Below are 21,207 nucleotides of genomic sequence, written 5' to 3'. Positions count from 1 at the left end.
TCATGTTCCCCGTGCAATTGCCAATGTCCCCGAAAATTCTGTAACTATAAACAGGTTATTCGGCACAGTAGAGTAAAAAAGGAGACAGTTTTCTCAACCAAAATCCGTTCTAAATATAGTGCCCACATCGGCATAATATCGCGGGCTTAGATATACCATCGTTTGCTTCATCTCTCCTGATTGACGTCATTTGATATTTGTTAGGACCGCTTGAATTCTGAACTTGGGTTATTCGAATAAAAGTTTATGTTTGCTCGTTTGTTACTACTTCCCACAGCGTCTGTCGCCTATAATAAATTGTAAGGGTATAACAACGCATCCGTGTAGGTATTTAAATAGGCATGGAGAACGCAGCAACGTTGCGCACGATATGGTAACCGCATGCGTTATAGCGTGTAGAGCTGCTGAAACCGCGATGACGGCGAGATGTTCGCTTACCCGTACATCGATATCTTCTAATCGAATCTATCCCCAGGGGTTATCGGAGTAACGCACGCAACGCGGCGTGCATCAAGCCCACGGCACGAGGTAAATGTGTAACATACCCGCTCACCCGCCTTGTTTCAAAGGGTGCGAGACCGGCCTCGCGGGCGCGAACATCGCACGCCGTAAAAATTCTCTTTTAGTAACCATGCATAGCTCTCGCTGCCCGTACGTTTTGGCCTAGGTGTAGGTGCAGATACAGCCGGAGGTGGAGGTAGAGGTAGAGGTACAGGCATAGGTGAAGGTGTAGGTGTAGGTGTGGGTGTAGGTGTTGGTGTAGGTGTAGGTACAGGTACAGTTGTAGGTGCAGGTATAGGTGTAGGTATACAAACGTGCGGTTCGGGCCCGCTCGGCTCTTCTCGGTCAATGAACTATCGCTGCTGCTGAACCCAGTTGGTCCACTCCGACTCCCCTCCGCTCCCCTTCCCGTCCCTCCCCCTTTCCACTCCGCTCCGTTCCTCTCCACCCCGTCCTCCTCCTTTCGTTCTCTCCTCTCTCCTCCTCCTCCTCCTCCTTCGCCTCCACCCTCCACCCACCCCCTCCTCTCGTCTCTCCTCTACTCTTTCTCTCTTTCCCCCTCCCCCCCCCCCCCGCCCTCCTCTTCCTTGCCCTCGCCCCGTTCACTTAATTCCCCCCCGTGAGTTGCAATGCCGTAACAGCGCGGTGCCAGGGTCTTACTTACGGCACAGGTAAGCGAGCAGCTCGCGCAACTTGCCTGACTCGTGCCTCGGCCGAGTGCTCGAGTGCTCGAAACGCGTTGACAAGTCGCGGCCGAGCGAGTCACCATACCTATAATACCTATACGAGAGGCACACACGTGATTTGTATTAACGTGTACCCTGCAGCGTTATCGTCCGGTCCGCACTCATCCTTGTTCGCCGCGAGTTTGGTACATCGCTGTTGTACGCTGCTTGCCACTCTGGTGGTCCTGCATGATAATTATACAGATATTTGGTGGGTGTCGGAGGATTAAGTAAGAAGAAGCATAAGACATAAGACTGACGCGGATACCTTCTCATCATGGTTCACCGTGATTTTGTCGCTGCTGATTAAGCTGACCTTATGGTAATGGGGATGCGGGTGAACCAAGAGTGGACGCCGGCTTCACGCAATCACTATAAATTTACGTATTCATTACTCGTATGGTGAGAGTTGTCGGAATTGACCTGCGCGTGATTGTCGTGCGGGAAAAGATATTGGAAGGATATCGGTGGTCTCTTCTCTTCTATCCTTTCATCTCGTCTCATCTCGTCTCGTCTCGTCTCGTCTCGTCTCATCTCCCACGCGTCGTCGACCGCGGACTGTCGAGCCACGAATCGAATGGTTCGTATTGCAAGTTGAATAACAAGTGAACGGTGTTGTGTATCGCACATGGATATTCGAAGTTTCTCCAATTCACGCGAGCCGGCTCGCCGTTCGACTACAAGTTTGACAGCCGGACTCTTTACCACTTGCTCCACGTGAGATGTTTTTCGCCGTTCAGTGAGTTGGCAGTGAGAGTGCTCCCTTTATCGTTTCTACGTGAAACGATCAACGCAGAAACCCACGACGTCGATTACCTATGGGACGAAGGGTGTGATTAATACGAGAATCGGGAAGTGGATCTTACCTCCTGAGGACGGTGGTTGAAAGGAAGAACCTGATCGAGCGAGAGGGTAAAAATCAATTCCAAGATCATCCTCGCTCAAAGGATAAGCAGTCGATGATTGTCGATAACGGTAAAATATGTTCGCGGAGGATGTTTTTGCGTGTTGAACTAGCATCAAGTATAAATACTTTCAGTTTCTGATCGGAAATTTTGTGCTCCGCCACGGAATATTGTTTACTTTACTCTCAGAAGCAGGCAAAACCTCCAAAAACAACAACAACAACAACGAAAAGGAACGGAATTTGTAAATTTAAATAATGAGACTGAGGTGAACGCACTGCTCTGTGACGCGAGAGGAACGCGGAAGATCCTCCGTAGGTGTTGCACAAGACGGATGAATGACTGTCTGCCGCGTGACTCCGTTTGAACGAAACGCACGGCGATGATTATTCAGGTAAAAATTTTTGTTTTTTTTCCAATTACCGCCAATTTTGCATTATTTATATCACGTAACTCCGAAAATATTCTCGTCGTCAATTTTGGCAACATGTAATTTCGAACTCTGTAACTTTGCGTCTACTATTTGCATAGGCTTCGTCCATTAGGAGATCTAAAACAAGGATAATTATCATCACCCCAAGATTTTCATTACTTTTTCAATGAAAATGTTTCAAGTTCCAGCTCCAATAGCTTTCGTGGTGAATTTCCATGCTTTACATCTACTATAGCAAATAGGATAAAACGTTCCCGAATAAAAAGCAACACTCGATTGTTGCGGTATGGTTCGTGACGTGAAAGCTCGTGGCATATAAAGAGAAAACAACCGACGTTCATATGTTCCTATACTTGATCCTGCATGGATCTCGTCGATCTCTTTCATTTCTGTCTACTTGCCTGTTTATCTACTTCAAAAATAACCGCGGTTAAACGTTCACGTGAATTGACCGTTGAATATAACGCCTGCAGCGATCTTACTTGTTCCTTATTATTTACGTTTCCTTTGCTTTCGTCTTTTTTTTCATTTCCCTTGTTCATTGAATTTCAAACAAACGTAGAGGTTACTCCAAATTCGGCATGTGTCGCGAAAAGGCGTCGTTCAAACTTTACACCGCGATTTCAAAGACATACGTATAATATGTCAGAGGAAAGGGGGTTGAGTCATCGAATGATCAGGATTTGCGAAATAGCAAGCTTTAGACCACGTCTAGTAATATATTAAAATTTCACCTTCAACAACGTTAGTCTTTAGAATATTCTTTATAGTGTCGATATTCGTTACTTTTGATAGTTTTCTCTTTTCACTTAAACGCAGAGTTTTTTGTGCATTGAAAAAACATACGTATACTACTCGGAATTTACGCAGGAAAGGTAAACGACTGAGAAAGAAAATTATCGTACGCCAAAAACATGTCTCTTCGGGTCTCGGAATAAATTTAGGTAAATGTTTGGGATCCAAAACTGTAATTTCACTCTATTGCCGGTAGTCACACGTCAACAAAATATCGTTAATAAAACAGAAACTCGAGACGACTCGGAATAGCTGAAGATACGTAAATATCAAATTTCGTAGTACATTATAATAATATGATAAATTCATCTACGGTCCTCGTGGATGACGGTGCGGTAGACGGTAGGTATTGCATTTAAAGAGCGACAGCCGATTTCTCATTATCCTGCGTGTTTTTCTCTTCATTAAGGCCAGACACGCCTTCCAAGCAATATATACGTATTATATAAATAATCGAACAGACTCCGAGGTAGAAAGGGACAGGGTCATAATTTTGTCTAGCGCAAAGAAGACAGGTTGTCAATTATTGTAACGTGACGAATTGAGACACGCGGGTTCGGTACAATCGACGACGGATGAGGGGCATAAAAATTAGCTGTGTAGTATTGCGTGACATCACAGTAAGCGAATGACTCGAAAGAAGATCGGCTCGAAATTTTCGCACGGCCGCTCGACGGCGCGAGGCTGCAATTTCGTCGTCGTCGTCGTTGTTTTTGCATGCCTGCAGCGGCGTAGAATAGACACGCGACTTGTTCGCCGTTGCATCTCCTAGCGGCATCGTTCGCGGTGATAAATAAATCCGCGCTGCGGCCTCCTTGTACCCCCGTCTTATATACTTGCATCCTATCTCACGTCTATTAAATCGGCGCGCATTGCAAGCTCTGCAACATAATAGTGCGCGGCGGAACATCAACGAATGTCGTATAACTTGCTCTCGCAGCTCTTTATACCTCTTTCCGCTGCCACGGTGTTGGGAGAACCTTGTAAGCTCCCCACCACATGCTAAGGGCAGTAAACAATCGGCCTATCGATCTCTGCCGCCCGCAGATAAGATATTTCTGAATGTTCTTGCTGTACGGAGTGTCAGTCGAATCGCCGGAGAAGGAAAAGTAATAGGAGAATAGGAAATTAGAGAATAATAGAAGGTGAAACAGCAAATTTAATATACGTACTCACAGTCCAAAGATCGCAGACGGAATGAAAAGTTTTAGCGGTTACGGTGAGCGCGAGCTGCACCGTATAATAAGTATACTATACGTATATAGATATAGGTAAGAGGACGAGTCCTGAAGTCAACGGCCGAAGATTACGGCAATGACATTCACTTTTTCTCGCTGCTCGTGATGCCACATCGCTTCACTGCTTATTTTATTTTCATACCAATTCTTTTCGCTTCTCATATTTTTCGCGATATTATGCCATATACGCATATAAATATACTGACTTTAGACGTATACCAGTGGTAGGATTTCGTCTCCGCATTGCCTCTATATTTTCACTCCTGTAAGACTGATGGTATATTTTCAAGATGTAGGCATCGGCTGAATACGCGGTCAATTCGCGTTTGACTGACTTAAAATCTCCGAAGACCGCAGAAATTCTGACAATTGTAGTACTTTTTTGACTGACGATGTACTTTGGAAACTGGCTTCCTCAAATGAAAATACGAATCCACGAATTGATTCTTCTGAGCGCGCATAACTTTTTCGACAAACTTCAGTACAGTTTTTCTGAAACATGGAAAGGTTTTAATTTGTTTCGGTTTCGCGTTTTTTCTTGTTTTACCATTACACCATTATGATTTTAATTATTTACGTTTTCTTCGTATTATTTCGTTTCAGCGATGAGGTACCCAAGCTTGAGGTGTGAAATGAAAATACCCTGCCGCTATAACGTGACTCGAAAAAAGGGTTCACCTTAAGGAGAGACGTCGGACATTAAGAGTTGGAAAAGAATGGGTTGAAGTTCTACACCGTTGTGTTTCGTGATTCACACCCGCTTACGTTTTTCAACAGAAGTAAAAAGGGGGACAAAAATCGACAAAACTCACGAGTGCGGAAACGAAAATTTAGAGATTTCATATCAATTGCAGGTATGACACAACTTGTGACGTTGAAATTGATATTTTCATTTGTCGCAGCAACGAAAATAATCCGTGATCGATACTCTCGAATTATATTCCATGTCGGTATATGATTTTTTTTTTATAATTTACAAAACTGATTAATCGTTGTAATTCCATCATAATTGAGATCAGCGTAAAATATGAGTACCGGTGCTGCAACCATATAACACGCTGATCCTCTTCTCGTTTGCGAAACCGGAGGTGTATCGGTAAATTTACAAGATTTAACTACGCATACATTTGTTTGAAAACTTACTGGTTTCAAATTCCTTCAACTGATTTTTACACAATTTTTATTGAAGACACAACAACGACACCGATGATAAAAATAATAATAATAATAATAATGTAGTGATAATCCAAGTGACGACATTGCGGTTCAGTGCTTAATACGATTGTTCAATACGTCGATTATACGCGTCCATCGAGCTATAAAGTTTGTACTCCGGTGCAATAAACTATAAATACGAGTAAAACGCGTACGAGTGGAAGGACAATAATGGGTCTGGATCACTGATCACGAATGCCTAGAGCAGGTGCACCGGAAGCCTGTGGCATATATCCGATATTTGAATCTCAAGTATTTATTCGCGAAGCAGGGTGATCGAACGTTCGACTTTCATGAATTCGCCAACTAGTATCGTACGATGGACGTATTCAAAATCGACCAATCGCTGAGCGCGGGACTGGGTAGCGCACCAGCGCCGGACACCCTCACGCCGGAAGTGTCCTTTGACGCCAGAAGCGATTTCAGTCTTAGCTTCTTCGACGGCCCCGAGGATAACAGTACCCATGGCTTCAGCGATCACGGGTCCGTCGGTAGCGCCAGCGCCTCGCCGCCCCCAGGAACGCCGGGGAACTTGGCCGTAAATCCGACGAGTACGTCCCTCCCCATCGTCCAGGCCCCGCCGGGGGTCGTGGTTAAGAAAGGTTTGTTTCTTTTTTAAGTTCTTACTTTTATTCATTTCCTTGCATTCATCCCGGGCGTTTCATATTTTACACGTGGGTTTTTGGGTGGGGCTGAAATTCCGAATTTGAAAAGTTGCTAAAGCGCCTAATTCCGCATTATTTGCTGGCGAATCTTGGAGTAAAGAAATCAAACTCCGAAGAAACAACAATGTCTCGAATGGTCGGAAACTCGACGGTTCAAAGTTCCGAAATGCAAGATTCCGAAAATTCAAGTTACGATAAGGCAAAGTTCCGAAAAGTAATGTTCCGATAGAGCAAAATTTCGAAAAATAACGTTTCGATAGAATAAACTTCCAAAGTTAAAACATACTCACACGGGGTAGTTTACTCAACGAGTGGGTGTAAAAATTGGAAAAACCGAAAATTCGAATGATCAAGATTTCGATCGTAAAAATTTCTAATATCCAAAACGAAGAAAGATCAAAGTGGTGAAATATCTCCAAGCCAGAAATTCACAGAACTGAAAATCTTCCATCACACAGAATTTCGGTTTTTCAGATTTTCAAATTTTCTCATTTTCACACTTTCGGAACCTTGAGCGTCGGGTTTCGGACCATTATAGACTTTGATGTTTCGTCAAAGTTTTATTTCTTTGCTTGAAGTTTCGCCTCGAAAGAATTCGGAATTTGGCGTTTTCGGAACTTATAAAATTCTGAATTTCAACCCCCCCCCCCCCCCCCCCCCCCCCCCCCCGGGTTTCCGTTAACGTTAATCATTCGCATAATGGTATCCACGTGGCATTGACGAATTGCCAACTTACTCGCAAGCAGTACAGAACTTGTAGCCTCGAACAAATTGAAAAGATGAATTCGGACGTATTCATTATATATTCATTTCTTCTTAGTGCCGATGAATCAATAGTAATGGTGAAAATATTGCTGGAAAATTTTGCCTGATACCTAGTTCCATCTTTCCTACGTTATCCTACAAAATAAAACTTGGCCAAATATCGATATTACTTTGCTCCGATAGAAGTGTGTTAGTATGTAAGGTATATACTGTAGGTATGTGGATACACAACTTACGATCTGCTTACTCTTTCTCCCACTCGTTTCGAGGCTGACATTTCACTCGCACTGCTCGCGCGGAGTCAGACCGGGCGAAATCATTCGCCTTTCATTTCCTTTTGCAACCTGCACTCTCTCGCGTTTAACAGTCGCCATTTTGTCCTTCGAGGAACGCGAAACCAGGAAGACTGGATGATGGGTATCGAAGCAAGCTCAAAACTGGGCCAAAAAATTGACGCCTAAAACGTAGTTCATATTCTAAACGTAGAATGGCAATCTATGGGATATTTAGAGGCATAGAGTTGGAAATGAAATTCGGTGTATCGATGATAACTCTCAAGCTTGCGAAAACCTTTACCTGAATACACGAGTCTGTGGTCCGTCGTTTGGCACAAGTTGTATCGGAGCCCAATCAGAGCGGGCTGTATGAGATGTATGATATTACCTTACTCGGCTGCAACCAAATCTGAAACTAGGCAAAAGTATATTCTTTAGCCACATGCCTGTGCCAAGAATACTGTCGACCCTAACATAGGCTTTCACGTTATTCAAAAGTGGACCTCGACGACCTCGAATCTCGCACTTGGACGTAAATCAGTCTCAGCGCGGTTCGATGATGAAGGTAGAACGAGAGTTTTCTGAGATAGCGTGCCGGAGAATTAGGATCAAATTACGTTGAACCACCAGCTGATGCGTCACCCGGAACTCTGGACATATTCTTGTCGTAGGTACTCATCGACAGTCTGGAATGGAATATACATCGTACCCGATGACCCAATGCGCGGGGTCGCCTCTCGCTCGATTTACCGATAGGAATGAAAATAATCAGTGATTCGGAATAAACCGAAGGATACCCACGCCCTTCGCGATAAGCCAGATTCCGGCTACTGGGGAAATATGGAACGGTGAATGAGAAATATGGCCAAAGAACACACGGATCAAAGAGGGAACTGTATGTAGAGACGCTGGCTGGGCGAGGACTGACACCCAGATAGGACTGAATTATACATTCGCGATCCACGGCACGGACCCCGGACGACGCTAATCTGTCGATCGTCTCACAATTTCGACTTTGAATTTCAATCTCCAAGCGGTCAAGGCCCGATTACTGAAATTTATTCGAAAGGCGTTTTGAAGCCTTATACCACGGCAGAGCCTGGCCAAATGCCTATAATAATCCACCGTGCGCTACTCATGCGGACACCACTCTTCGTAATAAAAAACAGAAACGGAACCAACATCATCTTTGTTACCATTCGTGTATCTCAACGCTTGCCCTTCGACGACTGCGATCTATGATGATTGGATCGTTCGAATTATTCTCTTTTCTGTGGGATCGAGCCCGGCGCTGGTACAATTTACTGGGGGTCTTTCGGCGGCAACGATCAAATATCATACGTATAAGCGGTCTGCATTCTCAACTTGTTCCAAGAGTGGAGTCGACAACTCGGTTCGTTACGCCGCAGGCTGCTGCCATTTTTTTCCGACCCCATCTGCCGCTGTACGGATTCACATCGGAAAAGTGATAATCCGGAGCCTAATCCTAGGACATGCGGCGAGCTTCGTCCCGCGGCTTATCGCGAAGGTCGGCGAAAAGATCGCGAACGGCGGTCATCCGGCGTGAAAGTTTCAAGTATACTAGTTCAGTGCCACGGTCACCGTTGACCAGCGGACGCCGGCTGGTGCCCAGTGACCGACCGGTATCTACGGCCAGCGGTCAGCGGACAGTGGCATCGCCTCGGACGAAACTCAACTGAATCCGAAGGTTGCGTAACCCAGCTGTTTAAAAATCACCGTGCATCTCCTTTGCGCTTGTATACCTACGAGCTTCCCATGCGGCATGAGAATAACGCGTGGAGCGATGAACGTCGGTGAGAGAGAAAGAGAGAGAGAGAGAGAGAGAGAGGTGGAGACGCCGTGGACATGTGTATAATATATGCCGATACCGGGAGACCCGCGCACCTTTCGATCTCCTAGTCCTGGATATGGATGCGAAGCTTTTCCACCGAATGCAGACGGACACTGGCGACTAGGGATATTGTGATGTGACATCTTAATGCGGGGGCCGCAAACGGTGAGAGGTTCGCTCGGCGTACTGGAATATATGTCATTTGTAATTCCCGCAACACGCGGTCGGTGCTTTAAACAACCAGCCCGGAATATCCTGGGAGAGATTTAAATACATATACGTACCTAATGTGCAGCATATGTTCGTTTTCGCTGGGACGGATGGGTCTACCGCCGCGATTTGGCAAGCACCGGAGGATACGCCGATCCCGGCGTAAATATCCGACCGGTTGAAATTATTTCATCCTTATCGCTCATCTGTTGGTATTCCTACCGCAGCCTCCGCCCCCGCCTTTGGCCGTAACACACATGTAGTCGCTGTATCATGTATGACGACGCACGGGCTGATCATACCTTGTACCGTAGCTTGTGAGATAAGGGGCTTAGCATACCTCGCGGTACCTACCTACTATGTGTTATGCCTGACGCTGTCGATCTAGAACCCGATCGACGAGCTGCACTCACCTCGTCTTGTTCCGAATCACTGTTTCTTGATCGACGAAACAAATGTACGATGTTCGGGTAAAATTACCTTTCCGAAACTGCGTCCTGCAAACAATTCGGGGAAGTGGGAAAGTCTAAAGTTTTACGAATGCTTCCAGGGTTTTCAACATCAATGAAATCCCTAGCGCGAAATTCTAGATGCGAGATACGTTCGCTCTCTTCAAATATCGACAATTTTGTTCAACGTGAAGAAATTTTTTACCGGTAGACACGACATAAATTCACTTGAATTCTTTCTATCAATAGCAAATTCGTTTCGTATCCTGCGATGCTCGGTTACTCACCACTAACTTGATCACTTGTCACGGATAATCACTGCCTCGTATAAATGACGGTGAAGCGATTATATCTCAAACGACCAGGAAGCTGTGGCGAAAACTTTTTATTTAATCGGTATTTACACCTCTGCACGATGTATCATTGCACGTGTTTGCTGATTCCTGTGTACAGCGTATCGCGAGAAGTCGTAAAACTGGATAAGATCTCAGGTCGTCAAAATTCTTGCGGGAAATCACATAATACCGACGATCAATGAGTCGGGGGCAACGCGTTTCGTCCATGACCCCGAGAATTGACGGATCCGTTCTGCACATATCATCTCATATACCTATCCATTCTCTGCAGATCCGCGTATATCACATACGCGCAAGACTTATACCTACGCAGAAATATCAATTCCCTACTTTCTCCAAATACTCGGGGAATCTGTCCGATGCAGGACCGCATCAGAGGATTGACTGTTTGGCAGGACGCAACGTGCGTCGTCTCCATACGCTGGTTGTGTGCCACGTGTGCGTATAGGGCAGGCTGACATGTAGATGTTTACCTCACGACAAAGAGAATAATCCATTGAGCATGTCTCGAGTCTCATATCGGAGTTGCGTGTGAATTATTAATCGCAAGAGGGAACCAGGCGTGTGTTGATCTCGTCTTCTCTCCTTTCCTCCATCTCTCTTTCTCTTATCCTTCCTCCCCCCCCCCCTCCCCCCTCCTCCTACCTTCTCCGTGTACTCTATCCCACCCGTTCGCCATCTCCGTCCTGGGCACAACCGTCTCGTCAACTTTGCAGGCATAGCGGTGCCTACGTCTCTGTCGCACCTCGAGGGGCAATGAACTCGATGAGGGTATATATCATCGTTGAAGTGAAGTGATGCTACCAATGTATACACGTACATACCGTACACTTGAAGCCGTCTTGGTCGGTGTACGAGGCGGTATACGTATAGGTACAACCTACCGAATAAAACCCTGCGGTTTCTCAGGGTACCTGTTGGACGCAGCGTACCTATCCTATCCTGTCCTGTCCTATCCTATTTTATCCCATCCCATCCCATCCTATCCTAGCCTAATCTGTACTATCCTATCTACGTACAACGTGCCTAGGTGTACACCTCGCACACAGGTATAAAGGTATAGATACACCGCGAGATCTTCCGCCGGAAGCATGTACCTTTAATTAAACCAACCAGTTAATGAGTTTGTGTTCAGACCTTACCTATGTATATATATATACACACACCGATTAAATCTGTTCATTTCGTTGAATGTATCATCACCGTAGAAATAGAATTTATTCAGATATCTAATTGACCGTGAGCAAAAAGAGAATCAGCATCCTCCATTATATTGAGATTTCGTTGGAATCGTGTTTACTAACCAGACGATGTGCTTCTGACGTTACCCATCGGGTGTTTTTTGGTGGTTTGGAAACGAAATGGGATTATTTTATGATTCGCGGAAGGTTGTGCCTGAGTAACCATGCACCTGTCACATCTGCAAAGATCTTAGAAGTTTAGTTCTGAATAGGGAATCCAGCCTTATTGGCTTAGAGCGGTGACTTAGTATTCCGACTGCCTTGGTTCCCCGAGGCTCAAGTTGGAGAAAAAGTTGATCTGCCTCGGAGACGCCATAACGGACGAACTGACGGAGAACAAAACTCTCCGCGTACCAGCGACGAAATAACCTATCCTCCACTACCATTTACGTACTCGACATGCACTTCGTACATATAATTTCCTTCCAAATACTTCCGGTCAGTCGTATCTCTTTTCATCATTCCTTGCACAGCTCGCGCTGCTTTCCAAATCTCAAAACACCGACAAGGACGTTGCGATTCAACACCGGATCGGCTGTGCGAAGAAAAAGACAATGAACGCCGAATGATTCAGTCCTTACTTGCAATCGATCACAGATGCAGGAACAGCATGAGCAGGGGTACGAAGTGTCCCTGTCCGATTAATTTCTCGACCAAGACATCGAACTAACAGTGCGTCCCATCGAGCCTGACTCTCAACCTGGAATCGTAGCGTGATAGATAGAATACCTACCCTGGCGCCAACCAGGAAGGCAAAGTAGGAAGGCGGAGAGAGGGGGAATGAGAAGGAGTGGGCGAGTCGCCTGTATGAAGTGGTCATGCAACAGTGAAATTAAGTGAAATTGATTAGAATCGGTCGTTTCCCCTCCGCTTGTGTTGATACTTACTACGTACATGTCGGTGTAACAACGTGTTAGGTACGGTGTTCCAGTTTCCTTCGGTTCTCGGTATACCGGGAGGGTTCCCAGCTGTGTGCGTTACGGCGGTTACACATAGATCTACCTCCGAGTGTGCGAACTAAGGGAGAGCGGCCGTCGAGATACGGCGAAGATACTTGAAGGCGTAGGTACGCGAATGCAAATGATATACACTTCCTGCAACGCGCGGTTCAATATTTATTCACCATTAGGTTCTACCGCGGCGAAGTAGTCCCGGCACTGCCTTGCTTTCCTATCCACGCAATTACCTATTAATTTCATTTCACTATACTCGGACATGTCTGCAATTAACACTCACGCATCGTATCTCCTCTGTAAGGTGACTAATAATCCGTGCAATCGAACGTCGCATCAACTTCGAGTTTATAGATATAACACATACTGCGGAAATAACCTTGTCCAGGAAGTGTAAACCGCAGCATTCGGTTATGGTATTGTTGGGTCTGTGTGACTCTTAGCAAACTGCCAATATTAAAACCAGAGTTTAATCTACCCTGTACGTACAACACATTTTTTTTTCTCGTGCGATAACGTGCATTATGCGATTTGCGCTAACAATAAGTGGTTGTCGGCAAAAAAAAACGTTATATTCGAAAAGAAACTAGTCTGCAGACAAGTGTGGAGAAGAGTCGAAAAATCGGAAGCGAATGTAACGTTGGCGAAGATTGAAGGAAACTACGTAGTTTGATTGCTGGCTGCAGGGTAACAATTCATTCGCACGGAGTCACCTAATTCATGTCCATTGTTCGCTACCCATGTCAAATGAACGTATACACTACAAGTTTTTCGGCACAGTTATTGGGGGAAAAATAACTCGTACGCGTCACAGTCGACGGGAACGATTCGAGACGAGTAAATCTTGTCCGTCTGCTGCTGCCAGATTCACGTGGAGTCGGTCAAGCAAGGCTGGACGATATTTGATCGCGCTCTTTTCCTTGGTGGGGGATTCATCAACAAGGCATTGAACCCAGGGGGGAATCAGATGGTCTTAAGATAGAGTTAAGACGAATTTTAAGCGTGCGCGCGTCAACTCTTGGCGCTGTGGCTGGAATGCCGACGACAGTCGTACCTACGGACGCAAGCGAGTCTGACCACACGGTGAATAATTACGAAAAGACACTTCGCTGCAGCACTCCTGGCGCTCAATATACGTATACCCAGGCATCATCGGGCGCCCAGGGAGTATACGGCAAAAGGTCATAATCTCACCAGGAAGGTATCCCGGGTCGATCTCTCCGATTTCATTTCTTTTGTAATACGTTACAGGAGACTAAAAACTAGGCGAAACGTATTTTTCTTTTATCGCCATTAAACACTCTAAGGGGCTGAATCCCTCCAAAGTAAGGCATGTCAAGGGCAGATTTGTCAGTTTCACCCACAAGAACACAATATTTTTTCAACCAATCCAACGGGAAAAGTTTTCTCGTGACAAGCCATGAAAAATATAATTTTAATTTTATCAATTGAAAAAAGAAAACAAAGACTGCCAAATCACCCCTTGACACGTCCTATGTTGGAGGATGGTTTCACCCCCCGAAAGTGTTTAACGGCAGATAGAAAAAGATACGAATCGCCTAGTTTTTAATCTACTATGATATATTACAAAAGAAATCAAATCTGAAATATCGACCTGGGATACGTCTTCCTCGTTAGCTACGGAACGTTTTTCGCGGCAGAAAATCAGGCATTCGAACCATGCGAGAACAAAGTCTCCGGTACCCTTTCACAGGTATACTTATAACACGTGGGGCGCGTCCACCTGCCCACGTTTCTACCGCGAATCTCCAAGTCTCAGGCTGCCATCGTACGACGCATCGTACCTATTTCCGAAATGTCTGACGCAATCATCTCTATAAATACAAGCCAATCGCTGGTCGCCATTGCGCTGTGGGGTCGAAAGTAGCAGAAGCAGAAACGAACGAGAATGATAAAAATCGGAACGCATCGAGGCTTGTGTTCGCTGCTAAGAGGTCCGCGACAAAGACTCAAACCTTCACGATTCGAAACCTCAAAAATCCATCAAGCTAAAGGTTCTCTAGAAAAGCGTCTTCGAAGCGCAGTAGCTTTACGATGTGCAAAAGCATCTGCCCGTGGCGTGGAAGAAAAAAAGAAATGTTCGTGAATTTCTCCGCGCTAAAATAATCGCGTCTAATAATGCAACGCGGAAGAAGTTATTCTGGTAGTGAGCCTCCTGACTGGGTTAAGCCTCGGTTGTGCTCGGTTTTGCGTTAGCAACATGAGTACATTGAGACAGGCCATGGATCTCTCGCTCTAAGATCCGGCCACGCTTGCTACCTGCACCACTTCCTCTGATCGTGGGTGAAACGAGGACGGGGCGAACTGCCAGGGCGAATCTGCACCAGCCGAGAAGAGGTATGACAAAACAATGAAGATGGCCGCGGATATATGGAAATGCGTGATAGAAGATGAGAAGGAGAGAGAAAAACGGAAACAGTAGTGGAATCTGAATTTCCGAGCAGGAAACTACGCGTTTCTGTAAATTATGCTTTTAGCATACACGACGAAGAAAACATTCGATCGCCCAACAAAGAGAATCAGCTGGACGGGGAAATTTTGATAATATTTTTCATTGCAAAACTTGCGGTTTTTTCTTGAATTCCTGAAGTAGCCGACAGTGAGACGCGTACGAAACGATCGCGCGTATAGTCGATCCGATACAAGTCCATCAATGGATAATTCTCACCACGAATATTATATCTGTGCGCTGGAGTTAAATAGCGCATTACGTATCACGTTGTACCAATCGAGACGCAGCCTCTTCCGCGTTCGGCCGGCAGATCTTACGTCTGCGTGCCGCGATGCATAACCCATAAGGCATAAGGCGTTAGAACGCTCCGATCCTTACGCAATCTCGTTATAAGACGGACAGGGCGGGCTTCGTTGCACGCGATCACGACAATGCAAATGCATCGATGTGTGGGAAGAACACACTGTACGTGCACGTTCCCAACACGATCGTCGATCCACTCTCTCACGTGGTATTTCGTATCGGAGGAAATAATTCACCTTGCGATCAGGAGCACGACATATGCGGCTACTTGGAAGTCCAGACACATAACCGTAATGTTCCGGATTCAGAGAGATGTAAAATCAAGTGGTTGAAATGTTTAATGAACGGAATCAGCCAGGGCGTGAATATTTCATCTCATATCCCGTGTCGATTACCAGACGCTGTCCAGGCACCGCATGAAGAATATCTCGTCGAAGCTTAAAAATGATTTCGCGTTATGGAAGCGAAAAAAGAAAGTTAGATAAAAAAAATATTCTCGTCGAGGGACGTCGGCTGTTGGTGATTATCGAGAAATTCCGCGAAATGAAAGACAGCTTGGATGATCGTAGGTGCAAAAGGTGAGCTGGCGGATGAATCGGTGACAGTCGTGACGACAACATAGTTCGCTGTACACGTTCGAGGGCTTTTGTTCCCGGATTGAACCATGTGCAATCTGGCCTGCCGCAGTATCTCCTGCAACCGTTTTATGGGTGTGGCTATGAATCCATGGGAAATGGCAGAGGTGCCCAAGCGGGGTGATCGAGGAGAGAGAGAAAAATAGAGAAGGAGAGAGCTCCGGAGCTCCATGGATCTGATTGCTGGTACGGTATTCCATGACAAAGGGTCATTTGTACGTTAGGTGGAGCCCACTTTCGAACCCTCGGCGAACAAAGAGCTTTCCTAGTTTGACTCTAGCCCGGCTCTGTCCGGTGGTTAGTGGATAAAGTTCCTGCGTGTAAAATTCTACGGCACTCTTACGATTAAACGAGAGCGAAGGCGCCGGGCATCATCGACGCATCGTCGCATTCATTATATTGCGTTCAGTAGGTATAATACCGGCTTAATTACGCCACGGTGATGCAAACTATCGGCGATCAATAAGAGTCCACGATGATTCGTGATTTTCTCTCGTGAACTACTTGTTACGGGCTGCACCGTCGGATTTTCTCGAAATGATAAACCTCTCGATGCACGGAGGAAGCGGCAGCGGCGGCTTGCCGAGATGCGACGTTGTATCGTATTCCATGGGGTTAAATAAATCAAATCCGAACCCGGAAACCTTAGAACTCTCTGTGCCTCGACTACGGTCGTGACGTCACAGACTGGTTGTAGCCGTGCACACAGGCTCACATGTACACGCATGCGGGTAAAACACGTATTAATGTAAATACGTAGTCGTTCCGTGGCTACACAGCTAGAGTCTGCGCTGGCCGCGGCAGGCGATCCAGGAAACAGCTGCGGCAAGCAACTGCCTGACAAAATCAATGAAATAAAATGAGACGCGGATCTAGGTGGGAGAAAAAGCGAATTACACGTTACCTGGATTAGCTGATAGACTTCTAAACGGGGAAAGGAGGGGGGCGGGGGGCAAGGGAGAGAAAGGCACGGGAGAGATGGAGATGAAGCGAGAGGGGAACACGAGCGATATCTCGTCTTACGCAACGCCCGGTAAAAGGTATACCTGCATACCCTGCTTGAACTGTACGACGTCCGACTGCTCGATACGATCACAAAGCCCCTCTGTGTTCCTGCATTTGATGTTGCGCGCATTCTGGCTCGCTGATATTCACCTACAGCTGAATGTCTATACATCATTGTAATTCACGGTGAAGAAATAGTTTATTAGATCGATTATATTATCACGGTACAATTGCTGCGATCTCTTTTATTCCTCGTTTTGATCGACGGTGTGCTCTCTCGTCAATTTATCCACGATCGACGCGCTACAAGTATCTGTTGTACTTTGAGAAGATGTACGCGGGGAAAGATCGACAAAAGTTTGATCAGTTGAAGTAAAATTTATTTCGACGAAAGAAATTTTTATTGAATTGAATTGTCAGTTTGTTCGATTGCGAATAGTCCGATTTAAATGGAACGATCTTTTCGCTCGGTATTTCTGAATATCGAAGTATAAATCATATCAAATTCTTATGCTATTATTCCACTACGGGTTGACGAGGAAATTCTTCACGCTGAAGTACCAGAGTTGGAATACATATTGCTTTTCTTCTTGCTCTGAGCGTTTACTCTGTCAGCGCGGGGTCGATATCACGCTGCGGTATAAGAATGTATAAAAAAATAAAAAGTTGCGTCACAGATTTTACGCGCGTAATTATGTTACGTGTAAAAATAAAAATTCACCCAATCAGCAATGAAAACTTGTTAAATTCATGTAAAAATTCTGCAGCATCTCGATTGAAAATCCGATTCCATGCGGCAATTTCGTAAACCACATAGCGAAAGTGACGACTTTCTGATTTACGCGATATACAAGACGGTAACAGCGGCATGGCCGTTATGCAATATGCGTCGCTGTGTTACGAATCGTGCGGCAGATATAACGACTTAATTACGCATAATAGCGATTGGGAATCAATGTCTGACATAAGTCCGATGTAAGGAGATAATTAAAGTCTCCCTGCAGCAATAGTGCAGGTGATCGGCCTGCAGTTAACTTCGATCGTCGATCCGTACGTTCGATTTTCCTTGAAAATTCGGGAATACGAAAAGTTTTCGGATCAGCCTGATTTGAATCTGAACGGAGAGAGGATATTGTCAAAAACTTGAGCCACGAAGATCATCCCAACGTCAACTTCAGATTCACGGTTCTTAACAGTTGTATCTGAGGCGAATAAACGAGGACTGACGTTGGTTTGATCACCGACGTTCGATATATCCAGGTATCGCAGATTAATCCGCAACGTTGCGCGTTGGATCGATCTTCCAGAGCGATTGTCAATCAAAGTTATCGATCTTGGTACGAAAAGTGTTCGGTAAAAAATTCCTCAGTCCTTGCGGACTACGTGGTCGATGCAGTGCAGGCGCGGCCGGATTCGAGGTTTTTCAGGCTAAGTCGATAACACCTTCGACTTGCATTAATAACAATCGCGTGACCGAAAACTCCGCCGCACGGCCGGGATCGTTACATGCAAAGGATGGCTAATTGCGCGCCACCGCATTGTGGCCACTTGAAAGGCATACTGACTGAACGGAATATTTCATTAAAATTATTCTAGGCGCTCATACATATACCGTTTATCTCGGTACGATCGATATTCTCTGACATCTTTCAGAAGCATTTCAATTCGGTAAAAACTGCGCAATACGCTCCGAAGAATGTTCAATTTTGACTGAGCGAAATTATCTTATCAAGAACAAATTATTGGCTCAATGTATAACCCGCCAAACATTGTGCCGACGCAAACAAAGAAATTATTTGAATCATTTTCCACACGAAAGAAAAATGCTTCAGTCCTTTCGACAGCAAAATCTAATCTACGCATTTAAATCGGTTAGGGAAGATTGAGAAGGATTCTTGCGATGAGTAGGTCAAAATTTTCTAAGATAAATGGGCCGAAGAACGAAGATATCTCACCGTATTTTCCTACGATATTCTAGTAATATTTATTGGCTTCGTGACGGGATGCCATCCATGACGGGAGAGGTTGCTACAGATCGATTTTGTTGAAGAGGCAAAAACTTTTCCTCCACGCGGAATTAGCGCAGAGTTATTCCGGCGAATAGTACCTATCGCATGACGAATTACAAAAGTTATCGCAGGTGCCGGAGCCTAATTTTTGAACAGTTAAACCCAGTTTAGTGCTGAAAAATTGCGCGTCGGATAATCCTGGGATAGAGCAAAATGAGGAGAGTCGACTACGGACGTTGCGCGCCTGGGATGTAAAATACGGGATAGGGGCTAAATATGGCAAAGCTTTATTTCAGTTTTAATCTCGAAGCTCCTTTTGCACGCTTCACTTTTTCTGTCATTTGCCCGTGCGCCGCTGCCTGCGATAGAAAGCGTTCCACATAGCCCCGCGCTTCGTTTTCTCCTGTCAGCAGGATCGCTGTTGCAGCTTTGCGTAAAAACGGCAAGCCTGGTCTTGGCAAGATGCACAACGCGGTACGCAGACTGTTGCAGTTCCTCGCCTTCCAGGGATTCGAGCATTAGCTTGCCAGATGCAGACACTTCGACGATTATAGGCATAGCGTTTATCAACGCGAGCGTGTCGAGTCACTTGCACGACCCTCGTGAACCCCCGGGAATAGAAAGTGCGTCTGTTACGCGGGGGTCCCAGGATTAATATCCTTTCTCACTGATATAGATCTTCGAGCTGCGGCGGGAGTGAAATTGCGCGACTCCTGAGCCTCAGAATCCCGATGCAAGTCCTGCGCCAGCAACGTTATGGTCCGGGGATCCGAACACATTTTCCCATGCCGCGATATCGTAAGCTCCTTACGTAAGTTGACATACACCGTTACACGCTTGGGCATAATACGAGGACCGGCAAGGAGTGTCATTGAGAACCGGTAGAATCAGTTCGACGAGTTTGACAGCAGCTGTGCTCATTGTCACCAGCAACACCAACGGACCTGATATTATATGTACTGCCGATCGAGGTCTTTTCGGTTGAACCTATGATAGGGCCCGGGACTTGACTTTGGGTACAGTACTCGACATTTCGTTCTTTCGTTGAAGAGCAATCAACGGTATAAATACCTATAATCGTGCGACAAGTGTGGAAAGTAAGCGATATCCGAATAGGTGTGCCTTCTGGTTCAAGCCGAAGGCTGGCGCTGTAATCGTACGAGTCAGATGTCACCCATCTTGATGTTTTTCAGAATTTCCGTTGACGAGAGTTCGATTTTGGAAACACCGAAGATGCCACTGGCAGCGGGTAAAATTGAAATCAGGTAACCGAGATCACGCACAATGGCGTCACTGACAGTTCGGTACTGGTAAAAAAAAACAACGCAGCGTCATTCGAGAGTGCGCATGCGCTGATACAAGCCGTAAATTTATATTTTTCCACTGTTAAGAAATATGTTACTTTACGCACGTCCCACAGGCTTCGAAAATGGAAGTTTCCAAGCAAGTGTTGCAAAAAAAAAAAAAAAACAAACTTAGTTCACTCACGATGCCGCAATTGCGTCGAAATTATTTCGATCCTTTCTCGTTCGGTAGGATGACCAACCGATTATGTTGCGGCTGTTTACACTCTACGCAAGTTTGAACGCGTTGGAATGTCGAACTCGTTTGGAGATCGTTGACACCGATATTTCTCGTTGTGTTTCTGCGGCGTAAAAATTCGCCGATGTACACCAATAAATTTCTTCGTTCGTGGTTATCCTATTCCGCGCACATCATGTACATATATTGCCGTCTTCTCGGTATTTTTGGCTGCATGTGAAACAGCTTATTTGCAAAAAAACGCGAAATTTGTACGGGAATTCGACAGATTTAATCCGATTTCGAAAGCTGGTCACCCCTACCAAACAGCATGTAACTTTTTTTAATAGACGCAGTAGCGAGGATCCGGCGACAGTCGACGTACAGAGAAAAATTATTGCCAGCGTAGAAAGAAGGTATTTATAACTTTGTCAGCAATCACCGATACGTATTTACGGCGACTCTTCAACGAGAGTTTGAAACATTATCCACATACTCACATACAATTTCGCAGATGAGATAATGTATGGTAATTTAAGGTAGGGTTTGTTTCGGTTCGGTTCGGTTTTGTTGGCTCGGCTTTTCTTGGCCCAGCCGAGTGTTGGCGCAGCGTTCGTCTGTTGTGATTCGCAATTTGCTAGAGCATTCACCTTCGAATTACCGTTACCTCCCAGCCGCCGCCA

General features: G+C 45.6%; 1 protein-coding gene across 2 annotated transcripts in view; it reads left to right on the top strand.

Annotated features, from left to right (window-relative positions):
* Positions 1-21,207, top strand: part of LOC124299238 (ecdysone-induced protein 78C) — a 53,685-nt gene that overhangs the window by 6,579 nt on the left and 25,899 nt on the right. Inside the window, exon 1 of one of the 2 annotated variants that reach the window (XM_046752302.1) lies at positions 5,818-6,414. The exons of the other annotated variant lie outside the window; for it this stretch is intronic. Within the exon in view, the coding sequence (XP_046608258.1) occupies positions 6,132-6,414 (283 nt within the window). The 5' untranslated portion in view covers positions 5,818-6,131. Of the gene's footprint in view, positions 1-5,817; positions 6,415-21,207 lie in introns of those variants that run through there. 2 annotated transcript variants of the gene reach the window in all.

The sequence above is a fragment of the Neodiprion virginianus genome, chromosome 2 (genome assembly GCF_021901495.1).
Source record: "Neodiprion virginianus isolate iyNeoVirg1 chromosome 2, iyNeoVirg1.1, whole genome shotgun sequence".
NCBI lineage: Eukaryota > Metazoa > Arthropoda > Insecta > Hymenoptera > Diprionidae > Neodiprion > Neodiprion virginianus.
This window is presented reverse-complemented; position numbering and strand designations above follow the sequence as displayed.